The sequence below is a fragment of the Numenius arquata genome, unplaced genomic scaffold (genome assembly GCF_964106895.1).
Source record: "Numenius arquata unplaced genomic scaffold, bNumArq3.hap1.1 HAP1_SCAFFOLD_1109, whole genome shotgun sequence".
Lineage (NCBI taxonomy): Eukaryota > Metazoa > Chordata > Aves > Charadriiformes > Scolopacidae > Numenius > Numenius arquata.
Genome location: NW_027414811.1, coordinates 21,052 through 35,023, shown reverse-complemented (window position 1 = coordinate 35,023; position 13,972 = coordinate 21,052). Strand labels below are relative to the sequence as shown.

The following is a 13,972-nucleotide window of genomic DNA, read 5'->3' as shown; positions in this document are numbered from 1 at the left end:
GATTTAGAGGAGTCCTGGGGGATTTGGGGGGAATTTAGGGGGTGCCTGGGAGGATTTGGGGGGGTCCTGGGGGGATTTCGGAGGGGGCTAGGGGGATTTTGGGGGGGTCCTGGGGGTATTTGGGGGGGGCTAGGGGGATTTTGGGGGGGTCCTGGGGGGATTTGGGAGGGGGCTAGGGGGATTTTGGGGGGGTCCTGGGGGGATTTGGGAGGGGCTAGGAGGATTTTGGGGGGTCCTGGGGGGATTTGGGGGGGGGCTAGGAGGATTTTGGGGGGGTTCTGGGGGGATTTAGAGGAGTCCTGGGGAATTTAGAGGGATTTAGGGGGTGCCTGGGAGGATTTGGGGGGTCCTGGGGGGATTTGGGAGGGGGCTAGGGGGATTTTGGGGGGGTCCTGGGGGGATTTAGAGGAGTCCTGGGGAATTTGGGGGGATTTAGGGGGTGCCTGGGAGGATTTGGGGGGGTCCTGGGGGATTTGGGAGGGGGCTAGGGGGATTTTGGGGGGGTCCTGGGGGGATTTGGGGGGGGCTAGGGGGATTTTGGGGGGGTCCTGGGGGGATTTGGGAGGGGCTAGGGGGATTTTGGGGGGGTTCTGGGGGGATTTAGAGGAGTCCTGGGGAATTTGGGGGGATTTAGGGGGTGCCTGGGAGGATTTGGGGGGGTCCTGGGGGGATTTGGGAGGGGGCTAGGAGGATTTTGGGGGGGTTCTGGGGGGATTTAGAGGAGTCCTGGGGGATTTAGGGGGTGCCTGGGAGGATTTGGGGGGCTCCTGGGGGGATTTGGGAGGGGGCTAGGGGATTTTGGGGGGGTCCTGGGGGGATTTGGGAGGGGCTAGGGGGATTTTGGGGGGCTCCTGGGGGGATTTGGGGGGATTTGGGGAGGGTCCTGGAGAGACTCTGGGGGGGGCCTGGGGGGATTTGGGGAGTCGTGGGAGGGATTTGGGGTGATCTTTTGGGGGTCCCGGGGGGGATTTTGGGGGTCCCCGTGTGGGATTTAGGGGTTCTCAGGGGGGATTTTGGGGGTCCCTGGGGGGTGTTGGGGGTCCCAGGGAGGGATTTGGGGGGTTCTCGGGGGGGTATTGGGGATCCCAGGGGAGAGATTTTGGGGGTCCCCGGGGAATATTGGGGGTCCTGGGGGAATTTTGGGGGTCCCCAGGGGATATTGGGGTGCCAAGGAGGGTTTTTAGGGGTCCCGGGGGAATATTGGGGGCCGCAGGGGGGGATTTGGGGGGTCTGCAGGAGGGATTTAGGGTGATCTTTGGGGGGGATTTTGGGGGGCCCCCGTGAGGGATTTAAGGGTTCCCAGGGGGGATTTTGGGGGTCCCTGGGAGGTATTGGGGGTCCCAGGGAGGGATTTGGGGGGTTCTCGGGGGGGGTATTGGGTGTTCCAGGGGAAGGGTTTTGGGGGTCCCTGGGAGGGATTTGGGGTGATCTTTTGGGGGTCCTAGGGGGGATTTGGGGGGGTCCCTGTGAGGGATTTAGGGGTTTCCAGGGGGGATTTTGGGGGTCCCCGGGGGAATTTTGGGGGTCCCCAGGGGATATTGGGGTGCCAAGGAGGGATTTTGGGGGTCCCTGGGGGGTGTTGAGAGTCCTAGGGAGGGATTTGGGGGGTTCTCGGGGGGGTATTGGGGATCCCAGGGGCGAGATTTTGGGGGTCCCCAGGGAATATTGGGGGTCCCGGGGGAATTTTGGGGGTCCCCAGGGGATATTGGGGTGCCAAGGAGGGTTTTTAGGGGTCCCTGGGGGGTATTGGGGGTCCCGGGGGGGGATTTGGGGTGATCTTTTGGGGGGTCCCGGGGGGGGATTTTGGGGGGGTCCCAGGGGGGGGATTTGGGGTGATCTTTTGGGGGGTCCCGGAGGGGATTTTGGGGGGGGTCTCCATCAGTTTCAGTGGCTCCCTGCGGAGATGGGTGCCTCGGGGCAGCTTTTGGGGTCCAGCCCCCAACTTGGGCCCCCCCCCCCCTCCCCCCCCCCCCCCCGAGTTTTGGGGAGTGGGGGGGGCCCCCCAAATAATGTGGGGGTCCCCGCAGCGAGGGGGGGGAGGCGCCCTGTATCACCTCGGCCGGGTTCCAGTTCCTGCTACTGGACACCCCAGCCCAGCTCTGGTATTTCGTCCTCCAGTACCTGCGGGGGGCAGAGGTGAGATCACGGGGGGGGGGGGTCCCCCAAAAACTAGGGGGTCCCCCAAACCCGGGACCCCCCCCAAACCCCTCCCCTAATGCTCCCCCTTAACTCTTTGCCCCCCCCTTTTTTTGCCCCCCCCCCCCCCCCCACTTTTTCCAGGCGCGGGGCATGGACCTGGTGGAGATTCTCTCCTTCCTCTTCCAGCTGAGCTTCTCCACCCTCGGCAAGGTACTGGGAGGAACTGGGGGGAACTGGGAGAGGGTTGCTGGGGGGAACTGGGAGCTGATGGACCCAGGATTATTCTGTGGAAGACTGAGGGGCTTTAAGGATTACTGGGAGTAACTGGGACTTGCTGGGAACATCTGTTCCCAGGATTACTCTGTGGAGGGCTGTGGTTACTGGGGGCTACTGGGAGGAACTGGGGGGAACTGGGAGCAGCTATCCCCAGAGTTATTCCATGGAAGATTTCAGAACATTCGGGGTTACTTGAGGGGATTACTGGGAGCAACTGGGAGTGACTAGGAGCATCTGTTCCCAAGATTATTCTGTGGAGGGTCTTAGGGCTTACTGGCAGTTACTGGGAGTTACTGGGATTAACTGGGAGGTGCCGTCCCCAGGATTACTCCGTGGAGGACTGAGGAGCCTTGGGCGTTACTGGGAGTAACTGGAGATAACTGGGAGGGTCTGCCCTGAGGGTTATTCCGTGGAGGGCTGAGATACTTTTGAGCTTACTGGGGGTTACTGGGAGTAACTGGGAGTAACTGGGAGGTGCTGTCCCCAGGATTATTCCCTGGAGGACTGGGGAGCCTTGGGCGTTACTGGGAATAACTGGGGGTAACTGGGAGAGTCTATCCCCAGGATTATTCCATGGAGGGCTGGGGTATTTTAGAGCTTACTGGGGGTTACTGGGAGTAACTGGGAGTAACTGGGAGGGTCTGCCCCCGGGGTTATTCCCTGGAGGGCTGAGATATTTTTGAGGTTACTGGGGGTTACTGGGAGTAACTGGGAGTAACTGGGAGGTGCCGTCCCCAGGATTATTCCCTGGAGGACTGGGGAGCCTTGGGGGTTACTGGGAGTGACTGGGGGTAACTGGGAGGGTTTGTTCCCAGAGTTATTCCATGGAGGACTGGGGTATTTTAGAGCTTACTGGCGGTTACTGGGAGTAACTGGGAGTAACTGGGAGGTGCTGTCCCCAGGATTACTCCGTGGAGGACGGGGGAGCCTTGGGCGTTACTGGGAGTGACTGGGGGTAACTGGGAGGGTCTATCCCCAGGATTATTCCATGGAGGGCTGGGGTATTTTAGAGCTTACTGGGGGTTACTGGGAGTAACTGGGAGTAACTGGGAGGGTCCGTCCCCAGGATTACTCGGTGGAGGGGATGAGCGAGTCCCTGCTGACCTTCCTGCAGCACCTGCGGGAGTTCGGGCTGGTCTTCCAGAGAAAGGTGACACCAGGGGACACCGGGGGAGGGGGACACACGGGGTGGCACGGCGGGGAGCACAAGGGACACACGGGGAGGGGGACAGGGGGACACTGGGGGGGGTTACAGGGGGACACTGGGGGGGTGACAGCACCCCCCCTTCAGGGGTTGGGGATTGTCCCTGTCCCCACATCCCTTGTCCCCCATCACCCCCTTGTCCCCCGTCACCCCTTTGTCCCCCGTCACCCCCTTGTCCCCACCTTGACCCCGTTGTCCCCCGTGTGTGTGTCCCCCCCCCTCAGCGCAAGTCCCGCCGCTTCTACCCCACCCGCCTGGCCATCGCGCTGGCCTCGGGGACATCGGGGGCCCCCCCCGAGCCCGACGCTCACGGCTTCGTCATCGTCGAGACCAACTACCGCATCTACGCCTACACAGGTGACACCCCTGTGTCCCCCCCATCCCCTCCCCTGTCACCTCCCCTGTCCCCAAAGTTGGGGGTGGCACAGGGGACCCGGGTATCCAGAACCCCCCCCCAGTGTCCCATCTGTCCCCCCACGTCCCTTTGTGTCCCCCATCTTTCATCTCAGCCACCCCTGACCCCCATGTCTCCCTGTCCCCTGTGTCCCCTTGTCCCCCCTGTCCCCAAGGGGGGGTGGCACAGGGGACCCGGGTATCCAGAACCCCCCCCCAGTGTCCCATCTGTCCCCCGTGTCCCTTTGTGTCCCCCATCCTTCATGTGTGCCACCCCTGACCCCTGTGTCACCCCATCCCCATGTCCCTGTCCCCATGTCCCTTGGCCCCCCTGACCCCCCCTGGCCCCAAGGGGGGGTGGCACAGGGGACCCAGGCATCCAGCCCCCCCGCCCCTGAAATGTCCCATTCTGTCCCCCATGTCCCTTTGTGTCCCCCATGCCTCATCTCGGCCACCCCTGACCCCTGTGTCACCCCATCCCCATGTCCCTTGTCCCCATGTCCCTTGTCCCCTCTCGCCCCCCCTGTCCCCAAGGGGGGGTGGCACAGGGGACCCAGGCATCCAGCCCCCCCCCCCCCCCCCCCCCCCCCGAAATGTCCCATTCTGTCCCCCGTGTCCCTTTGTGTCCCCCATCCCTCGGCCACATCTGACCCCCGTGTCACCCTGTCCCCCGTGTCCCTTGTGTGTCCCCCCCCGTCCCCGTTGTCCCCTGTTGTGTCCCCCCCCCAGACTCGGAGCTGCAGATCGCCCTCATCGCCCTCTTCTCCGAGCTCCTCTATCGCTTCCCCAACCTGGTGGTGGCCCAGGTGACAAGGGACAGCGTCCAGGCGGCCATCGCCAACGGCATCACCGCCAACCAGGTCGGGGGGGGGGACGTGGGGGACACGGAGGGGGGACAAGCGGGGTACCCCACAGGGGGGAAATTGGGGTGCCCGTGGGGGTGCTGGGGACACTGGGGTGACCCACAGGGTGGGTATTGAGGTGGTGGGGACATTGGGGTGCCTCACAGGGGGGTATTGGGGTCCCCAAGGGGGTGGTGGGGACATTGGGGTGTCCCACAGGGGGGTATTGGGGTGCCCCTGGGGGTATTGGGGTCCCCAAGGGGGTGGTGGGGACATTGGGGTGTCCCACAGGGGGGTATTGGGGTGCCCAAGAGGGTGCTGGGGACATTGGGGTCCCTCACAGGCAGGTATTGGGGTGCCCCTGGGGTGCTGGGGTCCCCAAGGGGGTGGTGGGGACGTTGGGGTCCCTCACAGGGGGGTATCGGGGTGTCACTGGGGGTGGTGGGGACACTGGGGTGCCCCCCAGGGTGGGTATGGAGGTCCCCAAGGGGGTGCTGAGGACACTGGGGTGTCCCACAGGGGGACATTGGGGTGCCCCTGGGGGTATTGGGGTCCCCAAGGGGGTGGTGGGGACATTGAGGTGTCTCACGGGGGGGTATTGGGGTGCCCCTGGGGTGCTGGGGTCCCCAGGGGGGTTCTGGGGACATTGGCGTGTCCCACAGGGGGGTGTTGGGGTGCCCCTGGGGGTACTCAGGACATTGGGGTGCCTCCGGGGACATTGGGGTGCCCCCCACTAACATGTCGTGTCCCCCCCAGATCATCCACTTCCTCCGCACCCGAGCGCACCCCGTCATGGCCAAGCAGGTTGGGGGGGGGGGGGGTGGGGGGGTGTCCCCTGGACGCTTGGGTCCATGGGTGGGGGGGGGTCAGGGTCCCCCCAAACACCTGGATCCATGGGGGGGGGGGGGTCAAGGTGCCCCCAGACACCTGGGTCCATGGGTGGGGGGGGTCAGGGTGTCCCCAAACAAGCTGGGTCCACAGGGTGGGGGGGGTGGGAGGGGGTCAGGGTGCCCCATACACCTGGGTCCATGGTGGGGGGGGGTCAGGGTGCCCCAGGATGCCTGGGTCCATGTTGGGTGGGGGGGGTCAGGGTGCCCCATACACCTGGGTCCATGGTGGGGGGGGGGGTCAGGGTGCCCCCAGACGCCTGGGTCCATGTTGGGGGGGGTCAGGGTGCCCCAGGATGCCTGGGTCCATGTTGGGGGGGGGGGGGGATTGGGTTCCCCCCGTCCACCTGGGTCCATGTTGGGGGGGGGTCAAGGTGCCCCCAGATGCCTGTGTCCATGTTGGGTGGGGGGGGTCAGGGTGCCCCAGACACCTGGGTCCATGGGTGGGGGGGGTCAGGGGGCCCCCAGACGCCTGGGTCCATGGGTGGGGGGGGTCAGGGTGCCCCCAGACGCCTGGGTCCATGGGTGGGGGGGGTCAGGGTGCCCCAGGATGCCTGGGTCCATGTTGGGGGGGGGGGATTGGGTTCCCCCCGTCCACCTGGATCCATGGGTGGGGGGGGTCAAGGTGCCCCCAGATGCCTGTGTCCATGTTGGGTGGGGGGGGTCAGGGTGCCCCCAGATGCCTGGATCCATGGGGGGGGGGGATTGGGGTCCCCCCAGACACCTGGGTCCATGGGTGGGGGGGTCCCGGGACATCTGGGTCCCCCCCGGACACCTGGGTCCCCCTTGCCCCCCCCCCCCCCCTCCCCCCCTCTCCAGAGCCCAGTGCTGCCCCCCACCATCACCGACCAGATCCGCCTCTGGGAGCTGGAGCGGGACCGGCTGCGCTTCTCCGAGGGTGGGTCCCCTCCTGTCACCTCCCTGTCCCCAAAGGTTGGGGGGGTGGCATCTCCGGGGTGTCCCCAACGCCCTTAGGGGAGCCCCCGGGGGAGCTGGTGTCCCCAGGGTGTCCCCAAGGGGGGACGTGACAGTTCCTGGGGGGGGAAAAAGTAAAGGAAGGTGGCAGCCTCGGAGATCCCAGAGCTTCCCCCCCGGTGTCCCCAAGGCAGGGTGACAGTCCTGGGGAGGTCCCCAAGGAGAGGTGACACCCCTTGAGGTCCCCAAGGGGTGGTGATCCCAAGGGGTGGTGGCATCTCCAGGGAGAAGGTGGCCACCCAGCAAGGTGGTGGCTGCTTTTGGGCAGGCAACTGGTCCCCAGGGGGAGGTGACAGTCCTGGGGAGGTCCCCAAGATGAGGTGACACCCCCTGAGGTCCCCAAGGGGTGGTGATCCCAACGGGCGGTGGCATCTCCAGGGGGAAGGTGGCCATCAGCAAGGTGGTGTCTGCTGTTGGGTGGACAACTGGTCCCCAGGGGGAGGTGACAGCCCTGGGGAGGTCCCCAAGGAGAGGTGACACCCCTTGAGGTCCCCAAGGGGTGGTGATCCCAACGGGCGGTGGCATCTCCATGGAGAAGGTGGCCACCATGGGTGATGCCCAAGGTGGTGGCTGCTCTTGGGTGGAGACAGCAGGTCCCCAGGGGGAGGTGACAGTCCCCAAGGGGAGGTGACAGCCCTAGAGAGGTCCCCAAGGGGAGGTGACACCCCCTGAGATCCCCAAGGGATGGTGATCCCAAGGGGTGGTGGCATCTCCATGGAGAAGGTGGCCACCATGGGTGATGCCCAAGGTGGTGGCTGCTCTTGGGTGGAGACAGCAGGTCCCCAGGGGGAGGTGACAGTCCCCAAGGGGAGGTGACAGCCCTAGAGAGGTCCCCAAGGGGAGGTGACACCCCCCGAGATCCCCAAGGGATGGTGATCCCAAGGGATGGTGGCATCTCCATGGAGAAGGTGGCCACCATGGGTGATGCCCAAGGTGGTGGCTGCTCTTGGGTGGAGACAGCAGGTCCCCAGGGGGAGGTAACAGTCCCCAAGGGGAGATGACAGCCTTGGGGAAGTCCCCAAGCGGAGGTGACACCCCCTGATGTCTCCAAAGTGTGGTGATCCCAAGGGGTGGTGGCATCTCCATGGAGAAGGTGGCCACCACAGGGGATTCCCAAGGTGGTGGCTGCTGTTGGGCGGACAGCAGGTCCTCAGGAGGAGGTGACAGCCCCAGGGGGGTGTCCCCAACCCCCCCTAACCCCTTCTTTTTGTGTCGTGTCCCCCCCCCAGGGGTGCTGTACAACCAGTTCCTGTCGCAGGTGGATTTCGAGGTGCTGCGGGACCACGCGCGGGCGCTGGGGGTGTTGGTCTTCGAGAACCCCTCCCGCCGCCTGATGGTCGTCACCCCCGGGGGACACCCCGACGTCAAGCGCTTCTGGAAGAGGCAGAAACACAGCGCTTGAGGTTGGGGGGACACCCCCCCCCCCCCCCCCCCACCGAGGGCCCCCCAATTCCCCCACCCCTCCCCAGGCAAGCAGCTCTTGGGGTGCCCCGATGCCGGGGTGATGGAGCACCCCCCCGTTCCCCTGTGTCTCGGTGCCTTGGTCCTCCCCATCCCTCATTTTTGGGGTACCCCTGTCCCTCGGGGGTCCGGCATCCCCATCCTGAGCACCCCAGTTCTGGGCACCCCAATACTGGACACCCCAGTCCATCAGGACCCAGGCACCCCAATCTCTTGAGACCTGGGCACCCCAGTCTCTTGGAGCCTGGGCACCCCAGTTCCTTGGCCCCAGACACCCCAATTTCTTGTGGTCCAGGCACCCCAATCCTGAGCACCCCAATCTCTTGGGGGCCGGGCACCCCAATACTGGGCACCCCAATCCATCAGGACCCAGGCACCCCAATCTCTTGAGACCAAGGCACCCCAGTCTCTTGGGGCCTGGGCACCCCCTTACTGGGTACCCCAATTCCTCGGGGCCCAGACACCCCAATCTCTTGGGTCCCAGATACCCCAATACTGGGCACCCCGATTTCTTGGGGCCCAGACACCCTGATCCTTCAGGACCTGGGCACCCTGGATCCTGGGTACCCCAATTTTAGGCACCCCAAACTTTTGGGGTACCAGCACCCTGATCTCCAGCACCCCACTCTCTTGGGGATCTAGGCACCCCAATATCTTGGGACCCAGGCACCCCAAACCTTTGGGGTCCCAGCACCTTGATTCCCAGCACCCCAATCTCTTGGGGTCTGGGCACCCCAATCCCTCAGGCTCTGGGCACCCCAAGTCCCAGGCACCCCGATCCCCAGCACCCCAATTCTTTGGGGTCCCAGCACCCCGATCCCTTGGGCTCTGGGCACCCCAAATCCCAGGCACCCCGATCCCTTGGGACCCAGCACCCCAATCCCCAGCACCCCAGTTCTTTGGGGTCCCAGCACCCCGATCCCTTGGGCTCTGGGCACCCCAAATCCCAGGCACCCCGATCCCTTGGGACCCAGCACCCCGATCCCCAGCACCCCGATCCCTTGGGCTCTGGGCACCCCAAATTCCAGAGCACCCCAATTCTTTGGGGTCCTGGCACCCTGATCCCTTGGGACCCAGCACCCCAATCCCCAGCACCCCAGTTCTTTGGGGTCCCATCACCCCGATCCCTTGGGACCCAGCACCCCAATCCCCAGCACCCCAGTTCTTTGGGGTCCCATCACCCCGATCCCTTGGGCTCTGGGCACCCCAAATCCCAGGCACCCCGATCCCTTGGGACCCAGCACCCCAAATCCCAGGCAACCCGATCCCTTGGGATCCCAGCACCCCGATCCCTTGGGCTCTGGGCACCCCAAATCCCAGAGCACCCCGATTCTTTGGGGTCCTGGCACCCTGATCCCTTGGGACCCAGCACCCCAGTTCTTTGGGGTCCCATCACCCCGATCCCTTGGGCTCTGGGCACCCCAAATCCCAGAGCACCCCAATTCTTTGGGGTCCCAGCACCCCATTCCCTCGGGCTCCTGGCACCCCGATCCCTTGGGACCCAGCACCCCGATCCCCAGCACCCCAATTTTTTGGGGTCCCATCACCCCAGTCCCCAGCACCCCGATCCCTTGGGCTCTGGGCACCCCAAATCCCAGAGCACCCCGATTCTTTGGAGGTCCAGCACCCCAATCCCGGGGCACCCCCGGCCCCACCGTGCTGGGGGGGGGAAGGGCAGGAAAATGACGTTTGAGGTAAAAAATGGGGATTTTGAGAAAAGGGAATTTTTTTGTTTATTCCTAAAAATGAAGGTTTCTGAGGGGAAAAAGGGGCTGATTCTGAGGGGAAAAAAGGAGCTTTTGGTAAAAAGCGGGAGCTCGGAGAAAAAAAAGGATGGAAAAGAAAAAGGTATTTCTAATTTTAAAATCAAGTGGGTTTGGGGGAAAAAAAGGGGGATTTGAGGAAAAAGGGGGTTTTTGAGGGCAAAGTGCATTAAAAATGCTAAAAATCGGGGTTTCTGGGGAGGAAAAAAACGTTGCGTTTTGTTTGGGGTTTTTGTTTGGTTTTTTTTCCAAGAGGAAAATGTATTTTGAGGAAAAAAAAGTATTTTTTTTTAATAAAATATTGCGTTTTCTGAGTTTGTTTGGTTTGTTTTTTTTTTTAATAATAAAACCAGCGTTTTGAGGAAAAAAAGCAGGTTTTTGGGGAGGGAATAAAGCGGGGATTTATTGGGGGGGGAAGCCTTGGGACGTTTTGAGGGAAAATAAGAATTTTTTTTGGGAAAACGGGTATTTTGGGGGAAAACCCTACGTTTTTATGAGGGGCGGAATTTGGGGAAGGGTGGATTTTTGGGGGAAAAAAAGCGAGTTTTGAGAGAAAAACGTGATATTTCCTGCAGGGAGAAACCACAGATTTTTTTTTTGGGGGGGGGGAGGGGGAAATACTTAATTTTGGGAGGGAAATTGAGGAAAAGAATGAATTTTAAGTAAAAAATCAAAGCGGTGGAAATGGTGATTTTTGGTTGGAGGCAAAAAGCGGGTGGGTTTTTGGGGAGAAAAGCGGGATTTTACGTGGGTTTTGAGGGGGAAAAGGTGCTTTTCCAGGCGCCTGTGCGGGGGGGGGGAGGGCGGGGCGTTTCGGGATTTAATTAGAGGGGGATTAATTAGAGGGGGCGGAGGGACCTTGGGGATGGGGAGAGGGGGCGGGGCTTCGAGGGGGGCGGGGTCTCAAGGGGGCGGGGCTTCCGACGGCGTCGACCCGCGCGGGTACCAGTGACACCAGTAGCCGCCCGGATCCCCCAGTAGCTCCCTATCTCCCAGTACCCCCAGTAGCTCCCCAAATCCCAGTTCCCCCAGTAGCCCCTCAGATCCCAGTTCCCCCAGTAGCTCCCCAGATCCCAGTTCCCCCAGTAGCCCCCCAGATCCCAGTTCCCCGAGTAGCCCCTCAGATCCCAGTTCCCCCAGTAGCCCCCCAGATTCCAGTTCCCCCAGTTCCTCCCAGATCCCAGTTCCCCCAGTAGCCCCCCACATCCCAGTCCCCCCAGTAGCTCCCCGGATTCCAGTTCCCCCAGTAGCCCCTCAGATCCCAGTCCACCCAGTAACCCCCCCCCCCATCCCGGTTCCCCCAGTAGCCCCCTGGGTCATGATGAGATGTTAGGGGAAGATACTGGGACCAGTTCAAGAGGGGATTGTGGCACCAGTTTATGAGGGATACAGGGACCAGTTCAAGGGGATGCTGGGACCAGTTCAGGTTGGGCACTGAGACCAGTTTAGGATGGATGCTGGGACCAGCTGAGCCCAGGGTGAATGCTGGGACCAGTTCAGGAGGGATACTGGGACCAGTAGAGGAGGGATGCTGGAAGGAATTCAAGGGGGAGGGATTATGGGACCAGTTCAGAGGAGATACTGGGACCAGTTCAGGTCAAGAGTGGATACTGGGACCAGCTGAGCCCAGGGTGGATGCTGGGACCAGTTCAGGAGGGATACTGGGACCAGTTCAGGCTGGGACCAACCCAGGGGATATAGTGGGTGGGATCCACGGTGGGTGGATACTGGGACCAGTAGAGGGTGGATGCTGGGAGGACTTCATGGGGGGGATGATGGGATTAGTTCAGGGGGGGAAACTGGGACCAGTTCAGGAGGGCTGTGGGGACCAGTTCAGGCCAAGAATGGATACTGGGACCAGTTCAGGATGGATGCTGGGACCAGTTTATGGTGGATACTGGGACCGGTTCCGGGCGGGGGCGGCCGCCGGCATCGATCCCGAGCAGATCCTGGCAGGGGCCCAGGCTGGGCGGATGCTGGAACCAGTCCAGCAGGGATACTGGGACCAGTCCAGGCCAGCAGTGGGTACTGGGACCAGTCTAGGGTTGGGTGCCGGCACCGGTTGGATGCTGGGACCGGTTCAAGAGGGACACGGGGACCGCCCCGGCCCCCCCCTTATCACCCTTGGGTGCCGCCCCCGGATGCCTGGGTGCCCCCCCCCCCCCCCGTGGGTGGGGGAGGGGGGGGGGGGAGGGGAGGGGGTGGGTGCTGCGGGGGGGGGGGGGGGAGGGGGGGGCCTGGGCGCCTGGGTCCTTCCCAGCCTCGGCCAGACACTGGGCAGGCGGCGGCGGCAGCACCCACCCGGGTAGGGACCCCCCCCCCAGCCCCGGACCAGTGCCGGCACTGGGACCAGTAGGGGAAGGGTGCTGGGAGGAGGGCAGGGTGTGTGGGGGGGGTGATGGGATCAGTTTGGGGGGGATACTGGGACCAGTTGGGGGCAAATTGGGTGCTGGGAGGCGTCTGGGTTGGGTGCTGGGAGCAGTTCAAGAGGGATACGGGGACCAGTTCAGGGGGGATACTGGGACCAGTTCAGGAGAGATACTGGGACCAGTTCAGTAGGGATACTGGGACTGGTAGAGGGTGGATACTGGGGCCGGTTCCGGCTGGGAACGGTGCTGGGACCAATCCAGGGGAGATACTGGGAGTGGTCCGTGATGGGTGGATTCTGGAACCAGTTCAAGGTGGATACTGGGACCAGTTCGGGAGGGATACTGGGAGCAGTAGAAGGTGGATGCTGGGACCAGTTCAGTCTGGGGACGGTGCTGGGACCAATCCAGAGCAGATACTGGGCGGGGTCCATGATGGATGAATACTGGGACCAGTAGTGGCTGCATACTGGGAGGAGTTCAAGGGGGAGATGACAGGATCAGTTCGGGGGGGAAACTGGGACCAGTTCAGGGTGGATGCTGGGACCAGTTCAGGCTGGGACCAATCCAGGGTTGATACTGGGCGGGGTCCATGGTGGATGGATACTGGGATTAGTAGGGGGTGAATCCTGGAACCAGTTCAGGCCATGATGGGTACTGGGACCAGTCCAGGGTGGGTGCTGGTACCAGTTGGATGCTGGGACCAGTTCAAGAGGAATACAGGGACCAGTTCAGGATGGATGCTGGGACCAGTTCAGGCCAGGTTCTATGCTGGGACCGTTCCAGAAGAGATACTGGGTGGAGTCCATGGTGGGTGGATACCGGGACCAGTTTAAGGTGGGTGCTGGCAGCAGCCCTGGGGTGGGGGAGTGCTGGGACCAGTATGGGGGTGTTACTGGGCCCAGTGGGGGTACTGGGCGGGGGCTGGGGCCGGTAACTGGGTGTCTCTTGCAGGGACCCCTCGGCGCGGGGGGGGCCATGGGGCAGAGGCAGGCGGCTGCGACCCCCAGCAAGGACCGGGGTACGGGAACTGGGAGGACTGGGAGGGACTGGGATGGGGGTATAGGGGGGCTGGGGTGATTGGGAGGGACTGGGGAGGGCTCGGATGGGGGTATGGGGGGGGACTGGGGGGACTGGAAGCAACTGGGAGGGATTGCGATGGGGCTATGAGGGGAGATTGGGGGGACTGAGGGGACTCGGGAGTATGAGGGGGGAATGGGGTGACTGGAAGAGACTGGGAGGGACTGGGGGGGACAGGGATGGGGGTATGAGGGGGGACTGGAAGGAACTGGGAGGGACTGGGATGGAGGTATGGGAAGGACTGGGAGGGACAGCAGTAGGGGATGGAGGGGACACGGCAGGGGGACTGGGGGGGACTGGGAGGGACTGGGATGGGGTATGGGAGGGGACTGGGAGGGATTGGAGGGGACTGGGAGGGACTGGGATGGGGGTATGAGGAGGACTGGGGGGAATGGGTGGGATGGGAGACATAGCGGGGAGTGGAGTAGGGGATGAAGGAGACTGGGGGAACTGGGGGGGACTGGGATGGGGGTATGGGGGGACTGGGAGGGACTGTGATGGGCGTATGGGAGAGACTGGGGGGGTACTGGGAGGTACTGGGGGAACTGGGATGGAGATATGGGGAGGACCTGGGGATGGAGGACAG

At 63.2% G+C, this 13,972-nt stretch overlaps 1 protein-coding gene across 1 annotated transcript; it reads left to right on the top strand.

Moving 5' to 3' along the window:
• Positions 1–2,027: 2,027 nt before the first annotated feature.
• On the top strand, positions 2,028–8,118 carry GTF2H4 (general transcription factor IIH subunit 4; the record flags this gene model as incomplete). The annotated part of the gene is made up of 8 exons (XM_074167333.1): positions 2,028–2,136; positions 2,281–2,349; positions 3,482–3,565; positions 3,844–3,976; positions 4,742–4,872; positions 5,611–5,658; positions 6,561–6,639; positions 7,946–8,118. Coding segments are annotated over 8 exons (826 nt in total), but the record flags the coding sequence as incomplete, so codon positions are not given.
• Between the last annotated feature and the right edge of the window lie 5,854 nt (positions 8,119–13,972).